The sequence below is a fragment of the Octodon degus genome, unplaced genomic scaffold (genome assembly GCF_000260255.1).
Source record: "Octodon degus isolate 3935 unplaced genomic scaffold, OctDeg1.0 scaffold00349, whole genome shotgun sequence".
Lineage (NCBI taxonomy): Eukaryota > Metazoa > Chordata > Mammalia > Rodentia > Octodontidae > Octodon > Octodon degus.
In genome coordinates, this window is record NW_004524925.1 from 76,781 (window position 1) to 90,242 (window position 13,462).

A 13,462-nucleotide genomic window follows, 5' to 3' on the forward strand; every position below is an offset into this window, starting at 1 on the left:
TTTGAAACTGTCTCATTGCTATTTGTTTCTCAATAAAATTATGGAAAAAAAAGACATGTCACTAATTCTTGTCTTTAATATGCATGGAATCTATATTTTGAGAAAATTTCTTGAAGGAAAAGAATTTATTCTAAGTTCATCTGAAAAGGAATAGTTCACTGTCTTTAAGAGATTTTTATTTCTTCTACTACCATATTTTTCTAATGTTTCTCACATCTGCACTGAATTGTATTATACTAAGGAGAACACGTCTAACATGTCACGCCATGACACAGATTCTCATATCGTGCTAGAGACTGCAGAGCACTCAAATAGTCTTATCTATTTCTAAAAATAATCAAAGAAATTTAAGGAATTATTATGAAGTAAAACTAAACTCTCCAACTACATAAGATTGCTGGCTTGTTTTCATTTTCTGACATGCCCTAGGAATTATTTTTACTGAGATAAATACAAATTACCTTTTAATTACATTTAAAGGTCCCTATTAATCCTTAGGGCACTTATACTGCTCTTCTATGTTACATAAATCCCTCAAACGGGGTTGTTCCCAGATCACTGAATCGTGCTACCAAGTAGTACTACTATACTTCTTCAACAAATAAATGTTCTACTATGTGCATGGGGCAAACAACATGATGATAAAATAAACCAACTCTGCTCATTTCTTTTCTCTAATCATAGTTTCAGTTTTTCTTGTTAAAGGAACACACTTCCTTACAAGGTAAATGCAGCCCTCCGGTATCTCACTTCAATGTCCCATGAACACCTCTGCTACAAAACAAAGATAACTAGCTCCTTCCACCCAGCCCCCAATGCTTTCCTTCCTTTCACTTCTGAGGTAAAAGTGACACCCACCAATTTTCCCAAAATACTCTCTGCCTCACCCCGAATGGCAACTTAAGTCACCAAATGCTGCAGATTTTATTTCCTAAAATGTCTGTTTCTAAGTATCTCTAAACCCCTCAAATCCTGGCTACTGACACAACCATCGCCCTAGTACTAGTTCCATTTTGCCTCCAGCCCCGCCATAGACTCATTTGTCCTGGATATGCACACACCTCCTCCAGGCACTCATCTCAATACAGGAGCCTAAGAGGGCGGCTCTCCCTTGCTGTACACTGCGCGGACTATAACGTCCAAGTCCTGCAAGGCAGGCTGTGAAGCTCCGTTATCTACAGGCTGCCACCTACTGGTTCCTCCCAAGGTGCACTCTGGTTTCTTCTCCATCTGTACATCCCTCTCCTTTGTCTTGCTATAAGATGGTCTAATATTTCAACCTTAGAGAACTTTAGTTTATATAAAAAATGATGGGTTAATAGGCCAATTCTTAGTCTGGACATTAATTTTATTAATAACATTATTATTCCTTTATTTAATATACAAAAATATAACAGAAAGCTGAAACAAACACCCAAACAGAATGAAACCAGGTTTAATTAAGGTAGAGTTATATTTCATGAAAATGTGCTTTATGAATTCTTAAGTACACAGAAAATGTTTTGGCTGAAAAGCAGCCATTTGTCATTCTGCATTTGTGGCATCAAAATGTTCTTTAGCATCTTTCACATTTCCTGCCATGTTTTTAAGCATTAAGAAGTGTGGGGATAATTCAAAGGCTTAACAATCAGGCCACATTCTACTGCAGTAAATACAAACAGTATAATTTTTCCTTTTCCATATATTCAACCTCCTTGCATCCATGCTCCAGCTGCTCCAACTGCAATCCTTTCAGGGCAAAAACCAAACATGAAATATTACTAGCCATTAGACACACTGAACACTTTCCTTATCACACAAGGGCAATAGAAATTACGGTTGAAGTTAGAGAAATGTTAGAAAATGTGTGGTAGGTTTTTATGTGACTTCATATATGTTGCATAATAGTCAAGAAAGAATAATACATTCCTAATATATTCTCTTCTATGGTAAAGACATGTAAGTTAAGCTATGAGCTTGATGACTTTGTGACCAAATGTGCTTTTAAAAAAACTGCTACGGTGATACTGTAAATAAACACAAGCAGAACTTGTGCGACATTCAAGATTAGTCCTTTGACTAATGTTTACATAACAATCTATAAATGTAGCATCTATGTAAGTAACAAGACCAATATTGATAGCTGATCTTCTTAAATACATTACATATACTTTTACAAAAATAAACCTTTTAGCAAGGTGAAGATCACTAAGATAAGCTACCTGGTTACAGTAGTGCCAAAAGTAGACACCAACCCCCTCAGCTCTGTTATGTGGCCAAAAGCCATTCAATATTAAGCAAATTAGTAGAGGTACTTGTTTCTTTTTTCTTTGCGATACCTGTTTTGAATGTGGTAGAAATCTGACACTATAACCAAGGACTAGCTCAAACTCACAACAGAAAAATCACCCACTGAAATGTTTATCTGAGAAAAACACCTCACTTGGAACAAAGATTTTTCCTATAGTTCTTACAGGAAAAGAATCTTAGATGGTATCATCAAGGTTGAAAACAAGCTTGGATAAATATAGCATTGATGATATCTGTATCAATACTATCTTGTATGAAAGGATGCTGTGCTCACAGGAACTGCCAAATGGTACTCTACACTCAACATACTACACAGAGTAAGGAGAACTACTACTTACCCTAGCATCATATTCAAGGACAAAAGGAGGAAAGTCAATCTGTTCTGGTGATATGGCAGAAAACAGCTGGTGCAGGCTGTCCACATGGTGAATTTTGTCCTTCAGTCCTGAGACAGAAAAGGTGGTGAAAAACCATGTTGATACCTGATTAATAGAAGAGAGAAAAAAAATTAAGCTAGTAGTCATGAAAATTCAAATACGCTTTTGAAAATTTATACAGATAAAAGCTATATTTAAAAATCTTATAGTAGTTTTTTCAAACTACAGGTGCAGCTCATCAGTGAGTTGTGCAATCAGTTTAACAGATTCTGAACAACAGTAAAGAAAGAAGAAAGTAGAACAACAGCCACTAGAGCTGTAGTAAAGATGAGTTCTGTGTGAAGTTGCTTCATCATAGATGTACATGTCCCTATGTGTGCAATGTGTTGTGCTGTAATACATGCTTCTTACTACAACGACAGTCCAAATCACTGCATTATTTGATAAAATAATTGGTGGTCAGAAAATGATTAATATCTGCACATCTCATAAACTTTTTAAATTATCAAATGAGGTTGAAAAGACAATTTTGCCAACATTTTGGGACAAGCTATATAGCCTGCCACATATAGACATATTTTTAGTTAGCAGTTGGTTGTGGTATTTCTTGAAGTCAATCAAAATGAATCACTTATAGCCCCAGGGCCACCTCCGCTAATTTTACTTTGTGACCTGGTAGTCCGACTTCAAAGCAGATAGTGTTAGTTCCCCAACTCTTTCTTTTCTAAAGTTGGTTGATTAAATTCTTATGAATTTAATGAATTTCTTATGAATTTCAGAATCATTGGTCAAATTTGAAAAAAAAAAACTTGTTGCAATTTTTGGTTGGGATTTAAATAGATTTACCAAGGGATGAGAGCTATATTAAATCTTCTACTCCACAAATGTCTCCATTCATTCAGATCATTTCAAATGTCTTGAAGTTTTTCAGTATATAGAACTGTATACTGTACAAGGATTTATAACTTTTGTCAGATTTATCACTAAGTATTTAAAATGTAACACCTACATAGATTTTGCTTTTTATACTTCAATGCCTGCTGCTAATATATACTTAAACTTTTAAATATTGATTGTTATCCCCTGAAATCTTGATCACACCCTCCTTAGCTTGCATAGCTTCTGTGTGGCATCACATACAGTTTTCTATGCAGGCAATGACCTTTTAAACTAGATGCCTTTAATGTCTTTTTCTTGCTATACTATGTCGACTAGAACTTTGAATACAACGCTGAATAGAAGTGCTGAGAACAACCTAACCCTTTTTGTTACCCTTAAAGAAAATGTTCAGCAGTTACTGGGTTAACAAAAAAAATAAATAGCTGATGAGGCCTGGAGAAATAGTTAAATAGTAGTTGCTTAAGTGCCAGAGAAAAAAGTTAATCACCTACTGAGAATAATAGTGGAGAACATGGGAAAAGTTAATAATAAACATTATCTGAGAAGACCATGTAATCAGAGCTCACCTGAACCAAGAGGACAAAAAGACCTTCAGTTAGCAGACTGTTCGGACAGTACTTGCTTTCTTAAAGAACCTGCCAAACAGTGCTCTCACATTTTTAAGATTACTTAGTAGACATAATTATAATAATGCGATGATATTTTAATTCCTGTAGCTATTGTGTAATGATCAAATCTAGATAATTTGCATATCCATCACTGGATACATTTTGCATGCGTTTATTTAGCATTTACTATGTTGTTCCAGTACTGAGAGACCAAAGGGAAATCTGAAACTTTTTTTTAAATGTATTTGGTACAGGGTCTCACTACGCAGCTTGGACTCACAGCTATCCTATTTTTAGCCTCCCCAGTGCTGGGATTACAGGTGTGGCAGGCTCAGTGCGCCTGAGGATGGGGCCCTCGTGGCATGTGGTGCTGGGGATCAAACCCCAGTCCCTGCACTTGCCTGAGCAGGTGTTTAGTTTGCTGAGCTATATTGCCAGCCCTTGAAACTTTTACAAGAGTGACTTAAAATACACACAAATTTTAAGCCTGGCATGTAAATGGAAACAGTAATTACATAAATAATGGCAAACCTGCAGAGGAAATCATCTCCTCACTTAAATCTTAACTCATCTCTTAACTATGAAATATGAGGAATGTATCTTAAATTCTACAGTCCTTGAAAATAATGACCATTCCTACCACCTCTAATCATTCTGCCTTTCCTGGTTCTTTCAGCATTAATCCACAAGGCCCCACTACTAATTTTTAATGACTTCTTCTTGGTCTCTTCCCTGGTCCCAGAGCACTGTCTTTAGCTGTCCTCTTATTTATTCATTATCATTCCTAAAGCATTAAATCCCTGTTTACATGATGGTGACTTTTAATACACAAAAGTCATCACTTATCTAAACCAAGCCATACGTTCAGTTCTTTTTTGTTTTTGCCAAGAGTTAGCAAATGACTGTAAAGGTTCGTCAGAGTAAACAGTGTAGGCTACTTATAAAAACATTAAAGAAAACTTCACGTGACGTGACTAAAGCCCACTGCAACAGTGCAATACGGGAGACAGGGTGACACGCAAGAGTTGCAGAAGAGCCCTGCACTGGCCGGCTGTCACTGGAGCTCCGATGGGTCGGTAGCTCCTACAATTTCAGGTCAAGGTGGCAAGGGGAAGAAGTAAACTGGTGGCAGTGAAAAGTAAAGACATGGACACAGATTGGAAGAGAAACGAGCACACAGATAATGCAAGTACAGAGCTGTGAAAGGAGGAAGTAGTCCAGGATGATTCCCTGGATCCTGGCTTGGGCACATGGGTAGGCAGAGCTTCCAGTCAGTAAGATGGGGAATAAGAAAGCATACTGGGATCGGATGGGGGAAAGGACACGAATAAGCCTGTTTTTCAAGTGATGAACTTCAGGAATCTGTACACTACAGGCATGAAGACATCTAATGAGCTCTTTAATGCTAGTTCTAGTCCCTAGGAACAATGACAACGACACTTAAGAGTTACTGAACGTTTATTATATGTGAAGTGATTTTTAAAGCACTTTACATATACTAACTCATTTTATTCTTCCATTAACCCTTACAAGGTTTTATAGACAATGAAATTAAAGTGCAGAGAGACATATTTAGGGACTGCATACATTTTGAAGGGTTTCAAAACAAAGACAGGAAAATGCAAAACTACAGAACAAATGATGAGTGCAGAGGCCTTGTGAATACTAATGAAAAGCAAGTAGAGAAAGACACAAGCACACGTGAGAAGGCGCAGTTAGGAGAGAAACCAGGCAAGGTAAGTTTCAAAGAAGTTGAAACTGTTTTAAGGAACAAGTGATTAACCAAAAACAGCTGTAAGGACAGCAGGTAATATAAAGGCAGGAAAGTGTCTACTGGATTTACAGTAGAGATTATCAGTGACTCTGGTGCAAACAAGGTTAGCTGGAATTATGGAACTAGAACAGGACTGGAGTAACTTAAGGTGTATGAGGAATAAGACGGTGAGACTAGGAAATAAGATTACGCTATAAAATTCTGGATATGAAGAGAAGCCAGCGCCATGGCATGTTTAAGAGCTGGTGACTTAGATCCAGCAAAGTAGGAGAGGAGAAAGAAACGAACTGCTAAAGAGAGGTTCCTGAGAATGTGGCGATACCTCCTACAGTCTGTGTGTCATCATTGGAATTAAAGTGTTTAGGCTGAAATACAGTCTTAGCGGCTTATTCTGAGCATCGATTCCTTCTCTTGTAAGGTATGAGAAGATACCACAAAGATACTAGAGACACACAGGCATTAGGAGCACAAGGTGGGGATCAATTAAAAAGGGCAAAAAAGGATACTAGCAGTCATGATGGTGACAGCAATGATCAAGAGGATGAACTGTGTCTTAATGACCTGAACATGGAGTATACTTAAATTCAATAGTTAGCTAAACGAGAAAAATACTCTACCTTTGAACGAAATGTTGGGTGAACAAAATAAACAGCTTTCAAATTCCTCTTGTACCTGATGAAAACAAACAAGCAATAGGGTCAACATAAGTCAGGTTTAAAACTAGTCTCCATCATAGACAACTAACTCTTTGCTTGAATAAATAAATATATTCACAGAAGAAAAAATATTCTGGAAGCAGTTCAAGTGTATGTACTGAGTTTTATTTCAACAGTTCAATAGTTCATGAAGTTAAACAGAAAAGACTTCAGAGCACAATATAAACTCTTTTCTCGTTGAGTCTTATTGCAAGTTAAAGAGCTACATCATGGTATTAGGAAGGCCACAGTGGAGTGCAACTTCTCTGGACACGTGCAAACTACATTCAGAGCAAGTTACAAGGGGTCTCCTGGATAATGGAGGCATTCATACTTCTTTTTTTTGGAACCGGAGATTGAACTCAGGCCCTTGCGCTTACCAGGGAAACACTTATTCTACTGAGCCATCTCCCCAGCCCCAATATTTCCAGTCAAAATGAAATTTAAGAGAAGAGTAAAACAATTGGGAATTTATTACTTTCTTTGCATGTTAATTGTACAATGGATTTTTTGAAGTTATCTATAGACATTTGTGTTGCTACAAATAACAAAACAGCTACTAAGTGAGAAGAATGCCATTTTATTTAAGAAATGTGGGGATAAGAAAAAATTTAAAGCATTACATTTGATCTTGCTATAGTAGGGTACCCTATTTTTTATAGTTACAACTTCTATTATCACCTCAAGTGAAATCTAGTTCAATGAAAATAATTTCAAGTCCATATTCTTACGTCCATAATAATTAAGTCCATATTCTTGAACTGTTTTGAAACCTAGGGCAACATACTTTACAGTTCAAAATGTCATTATTCTTCTATTTTTCAAGCCTAGACAGTATGCCTCTTAACAAACTTATAGGCTATTAGATCAAATTAAATAATGCTTATTAATATATTTTAAATGCCTTTTGTTATTTCAAAAAAAAAAAAAAAAGTCATCACTCCAATCCTCTTCTAAAGTGTTTAGAAGTGGGAAAAGATCACAAATAACTTTAATGCAAAAAAGTTAGAGATTAAATTATCTATGTATGATAAAGACCTTTGTAAACACCCCTTCATAGAATATGCAAGAATATTTGTCACTGTCTAATATTTGAAAATAAAAAAGCAATGATCCCTTTATAATTTCAAGAATAACTAACTTGACATCAACAACATCATAGAGTTTCTTCAGGAAGTCGGAGTCCAGGTGATTGTATTCGCTGGTCAGTGTATGAAAATAAACTAATACATATTCCTTCACAGCAATATGATCCATTACATGGATAAAGTATAAGAGAGCCTAAAAAGACAAAGAGAAATAAAGATCACTTTGCACAATAATCTCTTTCACAGAGGCTGAGACGCAGGGAAAACCTGGAAGACTGGTCTGAACTATGCTCCACTCCCTGAGATGAACACATGAGATAGGTGCCAATTCTCTAAAAGGGTCTTCAGGAAAGCGCATCATCTCAATGTTCAGTAGTTCTCACTAATTCTATCAACGGCACAGTCCCTGTCTGTCTTGTTCTACGTGACAGAAATAATCGATCTCTATTCTCTCTGAAACAGTTTTTGGATCAACTGCCAGATTTTTCTCTCCAGGATAATGATATAAAAATCTTTAAAAGTACTATAATTTGTAGACTTTTAATAATTCTTAAGCTTCTGCTTAAATTCTATCAAAAACTTCGTGGTCTTTGCTTAGAAATTCAAGGCTCTAATATAAGCAAAGATTAATATAAAAGAATATAATGAATAGTGGTTTATAAGAGTCATTCTGAGGAACAATTTCCTAGTGTTTTCAGTGACAATCTGTATGAGGAAATAGGAATGGATTTTGTCAGTACAGGGCAAAAGGCTAGGTAGCATTTATAAAGCTTGAAAGAGTCAAATTTAATGTGACTCAGGTTGGTTAAAGAAATACTCCATTACAAGAAATTTAAAGAGAGAAACAAAAACAGAGCAGAGACATAACATGGGCAGGGCCAGTATGACCTAGTGCCTTCCTGTCAACAAATTACAAAGCGGAAGCTAAGAGGCAACACCTGAAAGGATCACTACAAAACAGGCTATTTTGTAACGCTCCGCAGGTATGCCTTGGCACTGCTACTAGAGCAGGCAGAGGGCCTTAAGAGAACACGGTCACTTGTTGTCATCTGGTTTGGACCTCACATAAATCTCATTACTGTGTAGGAAATGATTTAGCAAAATATCCAAGATGCCAAACAAGTACACATCAAAATCAAATGCAAGTTGAATATTTTATTTTTATTTAACAGTTTTTAACTTTTTTTTCTTCTAGGAATTATCTACTTCTGCTCTTTCCCCCTAAATGGAGGGATTATGAAATCATGTTCCATTGGGAAACTATAACTAGTTTTTTTCTCTTCTGATACTCAAGTGTTTTTCTTTTTTTCAAAAAATTCTGAATTTGACTGTACAATTATAGTACAGAGTGATCCCAAGCAAACACTGCCAGTTAATCATATCTAAAACAAAGCAGCTGTGTTTCTGGAGATCATATTTCAGAAGCCCAGGGTTTCTGTTTTCTTCTACAGAGAAAAATTAAGTCCTTAACTGAAATGACACATCTGACTCAGAACTGAGGCCATTTGGTCAGAGACACACAACTCAGTGTCCCCTCATGCTGTAAGCTGATTTCCTAAATTCACACTCAATGTTTAGAAAAATATTACTTATAAGACAGAACCTTTTTACGGCTTACCTTGTCCATATCTATCAGTGTAACAGGAATGTTTCTTCCCACTACCACCATCACGGTGCGACCACAGTTATCGACACCTACAAGCAGAAAATTTAATCAGCACCCCAACTTTATTTGAAAAGCATTATTTGTCTTGGTCTCTGATCCCATAACAGATATTCCACACATAACCTCCTCTTCCCACATGTGAAACTAGAGGGAGAGGGTGGGGCAAGAGTGATGATGGAGGGGGTGAAAGTGATCAAAGCCTGTAATTCCGCTATGAATCTACCAACATGAAACCCTCTGATCTGTATAACCAATAAAACACAAGAGCAGAAAAAATACTATATAGACGTTTAAGATTGGAAATCAGAAAGCATAAATCTCTCAAATTTCATCTTCACATTTCTTTAACTATACAGAACACTACTTATTAAGGACTTATTAAGACCTCTTAAAGATTTTGAATCAGTGAAAGCCTTTGTTAGGATCTTTTTATAATTAACTTTTCATTTAAGCTCATGACAACTTTTAATATTAATGATCCAAGATAACCTAAACTATGAGTCAACTGAAAATTAACAATACTATCTGAAAAAGGAATATACTACAGAAAAGAATAAGGAGCCAGGAGATTTTGCTGTCTCCATAATAAATTTATGTAAAGTCTGAATTTCGTAATAGTGAGTACGTAATACTGTTAAGGCAAAAAATAAATACATAAATAAATAAAAGGAAAAGGATCATATGAAAAATGAAGTTGGCAACATAGGACCCTAGGTTGAAATTTTTATAGGCTGGTATGCTATTTTAAGATCTGGACGATGGATGAAAAGTATGTATTAGTACATAAGGGTTTTACTCATTGACAGAATGGAGGGGGAAAAAAGTCTCAAAATAGCATGCTTAGGATGGTCCTTAACTAGAGAAGAGTAAGCTGCTCAACTCACCTGTTTGGTATAAAGCTTTCAGAGAAGCAATATCAGACAGATCTTCAGCTCTTGCTTGACACAACCATCGATTGTAACTAGACAGGTAACAGATACAATCATTATAATAGTCTTGCAAATTAAATTTGTAAAGTTTTTAATCTTTCCCTGAGCCTAAAGAACTGTGGTTTCATTAAAATGAAGGAATTAAAGAAGCCACTACAACATGTAGAATCTTATGTTTTGGCAAGATAAATATAAATGAGTTCATGACAAAAGAAAGTATGCACATTCTAAGAATAAAAAAAGTTCTTACAATTAAATAAAATCTATACAGACAAATGGCTAACATATGAAGTACTTGGAGAAATATTGTTTTAAAATGCTATATGCCCCTCTCATAAAAAATACAAAGACAAAGCCTAAAATAATGTCAAGTTTTCCAAATAAATGTTCACTCATTCCACAAAGATTTATTGAGTGGTTACTCTATGACAGGCATTAAGATTACAATGAGCAGGTAATAGAGTGGCTGCCCTTCGGAAGTTTATTTAGGAGAAAAGTGGGTAAGTCCTATACATGGTAGGTGGGACCACAAGTGAACTAGGTAATTTCATCTTGAAAGTTTATGCATGTTTAATGATTGGCTGAACTGATCAGTAGTTGTACTGATGTCCCATATACCAGGTCATAGGGACATTATGGTTTTGGTCAAGAGGATGTAAAAAGCTCGAAGGGTCATTAAAGATCTTGGAGAGATGGCTTGGAAAAGAGTAATGGTTGATTTAATATCAAAGTTAGTAGCCAATTCACGGAAGAGTGTAATCTGAAGTTCCTGCATAACATAGCTTTGTGTGTGCATATAACCTATTCACATCCTCACGTATACTTTGACACATCTCATTTATCAAAGGCTTATTACATAAATGTGAGGCCTGCATCATGGAAGGGACGCAAGTACTCAATAAGAAACATGAACATTATACAAGGCACTTTTGAGGCCTGATAAAAAGATGCTTGTGTTTGGAGTTTAAGCTGATATACATGAGATGTTATTACAAACAGAATGAATTCTATAGAAGATAAAGCAGACCAACAACCAAACAGTAGTCTACATAAACTGTCTATCAAATACATACACAGTACTGAGAAGGGGATTGATGGGGAGCAGGTAAAAAAGGACTGGAGGCACATTCTAGATGATTCTGTAGACACAACTACCTCAACAACTTCTGCATTTGTCAGTATAAGGCTTTGTTCACTTATTGCAACGTATGCGTCCACTGCATTACACCATAAAATAGGGACTGTGTCTCACTTATCTCTGTATTTCCGGTCAATCCCAGGGTACTTTCTAGTATTTGCTATTAATTACGCTTCTAATGAACTCTGAAAGGAATTTTTTAAAAAGTGGAACTCAGGTGCACGAAACAATACTTTCTGGTTCAAAACACTCTATCACTGATATCCCGTTTTAAGTTTAAACCCATCTATAGTTGTTTTTGACAAAGCAATCTTCCCTAAAACCCATCAACCCAAACAAAAAGTAGGACTTTCATAATAACCTACATTTAGTTACATGATTAATCCCTTCCAATTTTAATCCCCTATGTCTCTAGCCACTACCTGGAATTAGAAATTTATAATTTCCTTGCTCTCACTTTTATGTTTTTAATTAATCCGCACATATTCTACAACAGTAAATCACTATAACTATCACTTTAACGATAGCGGTCGGGTCCGCTCCCCCAACTGATGAGTACTTGGACTGCTCCTAGCTCTTTGCATTGTGAACAGTGCTACATCCCACTTGTCCTACAGGCATTCTGGTACACCTGTGCCCAATTTCTGTTGAGAAAACTCCTAGAAATAGAATGTTAGGCTACAGGGCAAGCTCAGCTTCGGGAGATGTGGTCTAGTTTGTCAAAACATTTCACCAATTTATAAAGATGCTATAATTGGTGAATGAGATGCTGCACAACCTCTGCAAGAGCTGGCATTACCAGATGTTTTAACACTTGCCCGTCAGTTAGTTGGAAACAGAACTTCATTTCTCTGGTTATTAATGAGACAGAGATTCTGCTCATATGTACATGTTTTCCTTTTCAGTGAAAAGCCTATTCATTCCACTCATCCATGTTTCTACTGAATTATTTTCTTTTCCTCTCATTGATTTGTAGCTCTTTTCTTGGGGGTTAGGGGAGGAGTGTAACAGCATTCAGACTCAGGCCTTTGTGCTTGCCAGGCAGGTGCTCTGCCACTAAGCTATTCCCCCCAGCCCCTGATTTATAGTTGTTGATACTAAGCATTTAGAAGTTTGTGTGTATTAATATCTGTTCTCATTCTGTAACTCAGTTTTCACTTTCTTCAAGCTTCTTTGCTCTACTTATGTTCTTAATATGTAGTCAACACTTTTTCTTGAATAGCACTGCTTTGCATGTTTAAGAAAATTTTCTCTAAGGTATGAAAGGCACACAACTTCTGGGTTTATTTTTTAAAAATTTCAAGTTTTTACCCTATCTAAAATGGACTCCTACGCATGGTGTGAAACCTGAAACAGTATAATCTTTAAAATATTTTTTAACCTGCATTGGCAATTTCACATACAAGGATAGATTTTAGTTGGCAAAACTACATGAACATGTCTATGAAAAGAAAATTTATTGCAAGTGTCCCGTTTTTACAGAACTCATGACTTTAAGCAGGTTAGAATGACTGTTGATACTGGTCGGGTTCCAGTTTCTAAGGCCCTCGGGGTCCCTTCTGGGGTTCACTGCTGCAGTGTTTATCAGGCTTGCTCTTTGCTCTAGTTAAGGTCCAGCCACTGCACTACACATCATATAAACTGGATTATCTAGGCACATTGTGTTTTTATTTTAGGAAGGGTCTACAGGGCCTCACGACGTGGACTGGACTCACAGTGATCCGCCTGTGTTCAGCCTCCCAAGAGCTGGGATTACTGCGCACACCACCAAGTCCAGTCTCAAACGCCGTCTCAGCATGCCCCCCGGGGCGGGCTGGGGCCAGCAGGGCGCCCTGGGGATGGAACCTGGCTCGTTTTTTTTTTTTTTTTCTTTAATACCAGCTGGATTAAGCTTCAAAGATCTCACTCTTATTCTTAGCTCCACATTCAATAGTGAGAATACTTTGCTTTTCCTTTAAACTTCATTATTTAAGGAATCTTGTATTTTCAATTACATCT

The 13,462-nt window shown here is 36.5% G+C and overlaps 1 protein-coding gene across 6 annotated transcripts in view; it reads right to left on the bottom strand.

Moving 5' to 3' along the window:
- Gdap2 (ganglioside induced differentiation associated protein 2) overlaps positions 1-13,462 on the bottom strand; it is a 47,305-nt gene that overhangs the window by 1,818 nt on the left and 32,025 nt on the right. For 3 of the 6 annotated variants that reach the window (XM_004648038.2, XM_023708315.1, XM_023708316.1), the window contains 5 exons: positions 10,282-10,358; positions 9,350-9,426; positions 7,785-7,924; positions 6,566-6,620; positions 2,628-2,771 (listed from right to left, as the gene is read on the bottom strand). In XM_004648038.2, the coding sequence (XP_004648095.1) occupies positions 2,628-2,771; positions 6,566-6,620; positions 7,785-7,924; positions 9,350-9,426; positions 10,282-10,358 (493 nt within the window). Of the gene's footprint in view, positions 1-2,627; positions 2,772-6,565; positions 6,621-7,784; positions 7,925-9,349; positions 9,427-10,281; positions 10,359-13,462 lie in introns of those variants that run through there. The other 3 variants (XM_023708318.1, XM_023708317.1, XM_023708319.1) reach the window with 3 other exon arrangements.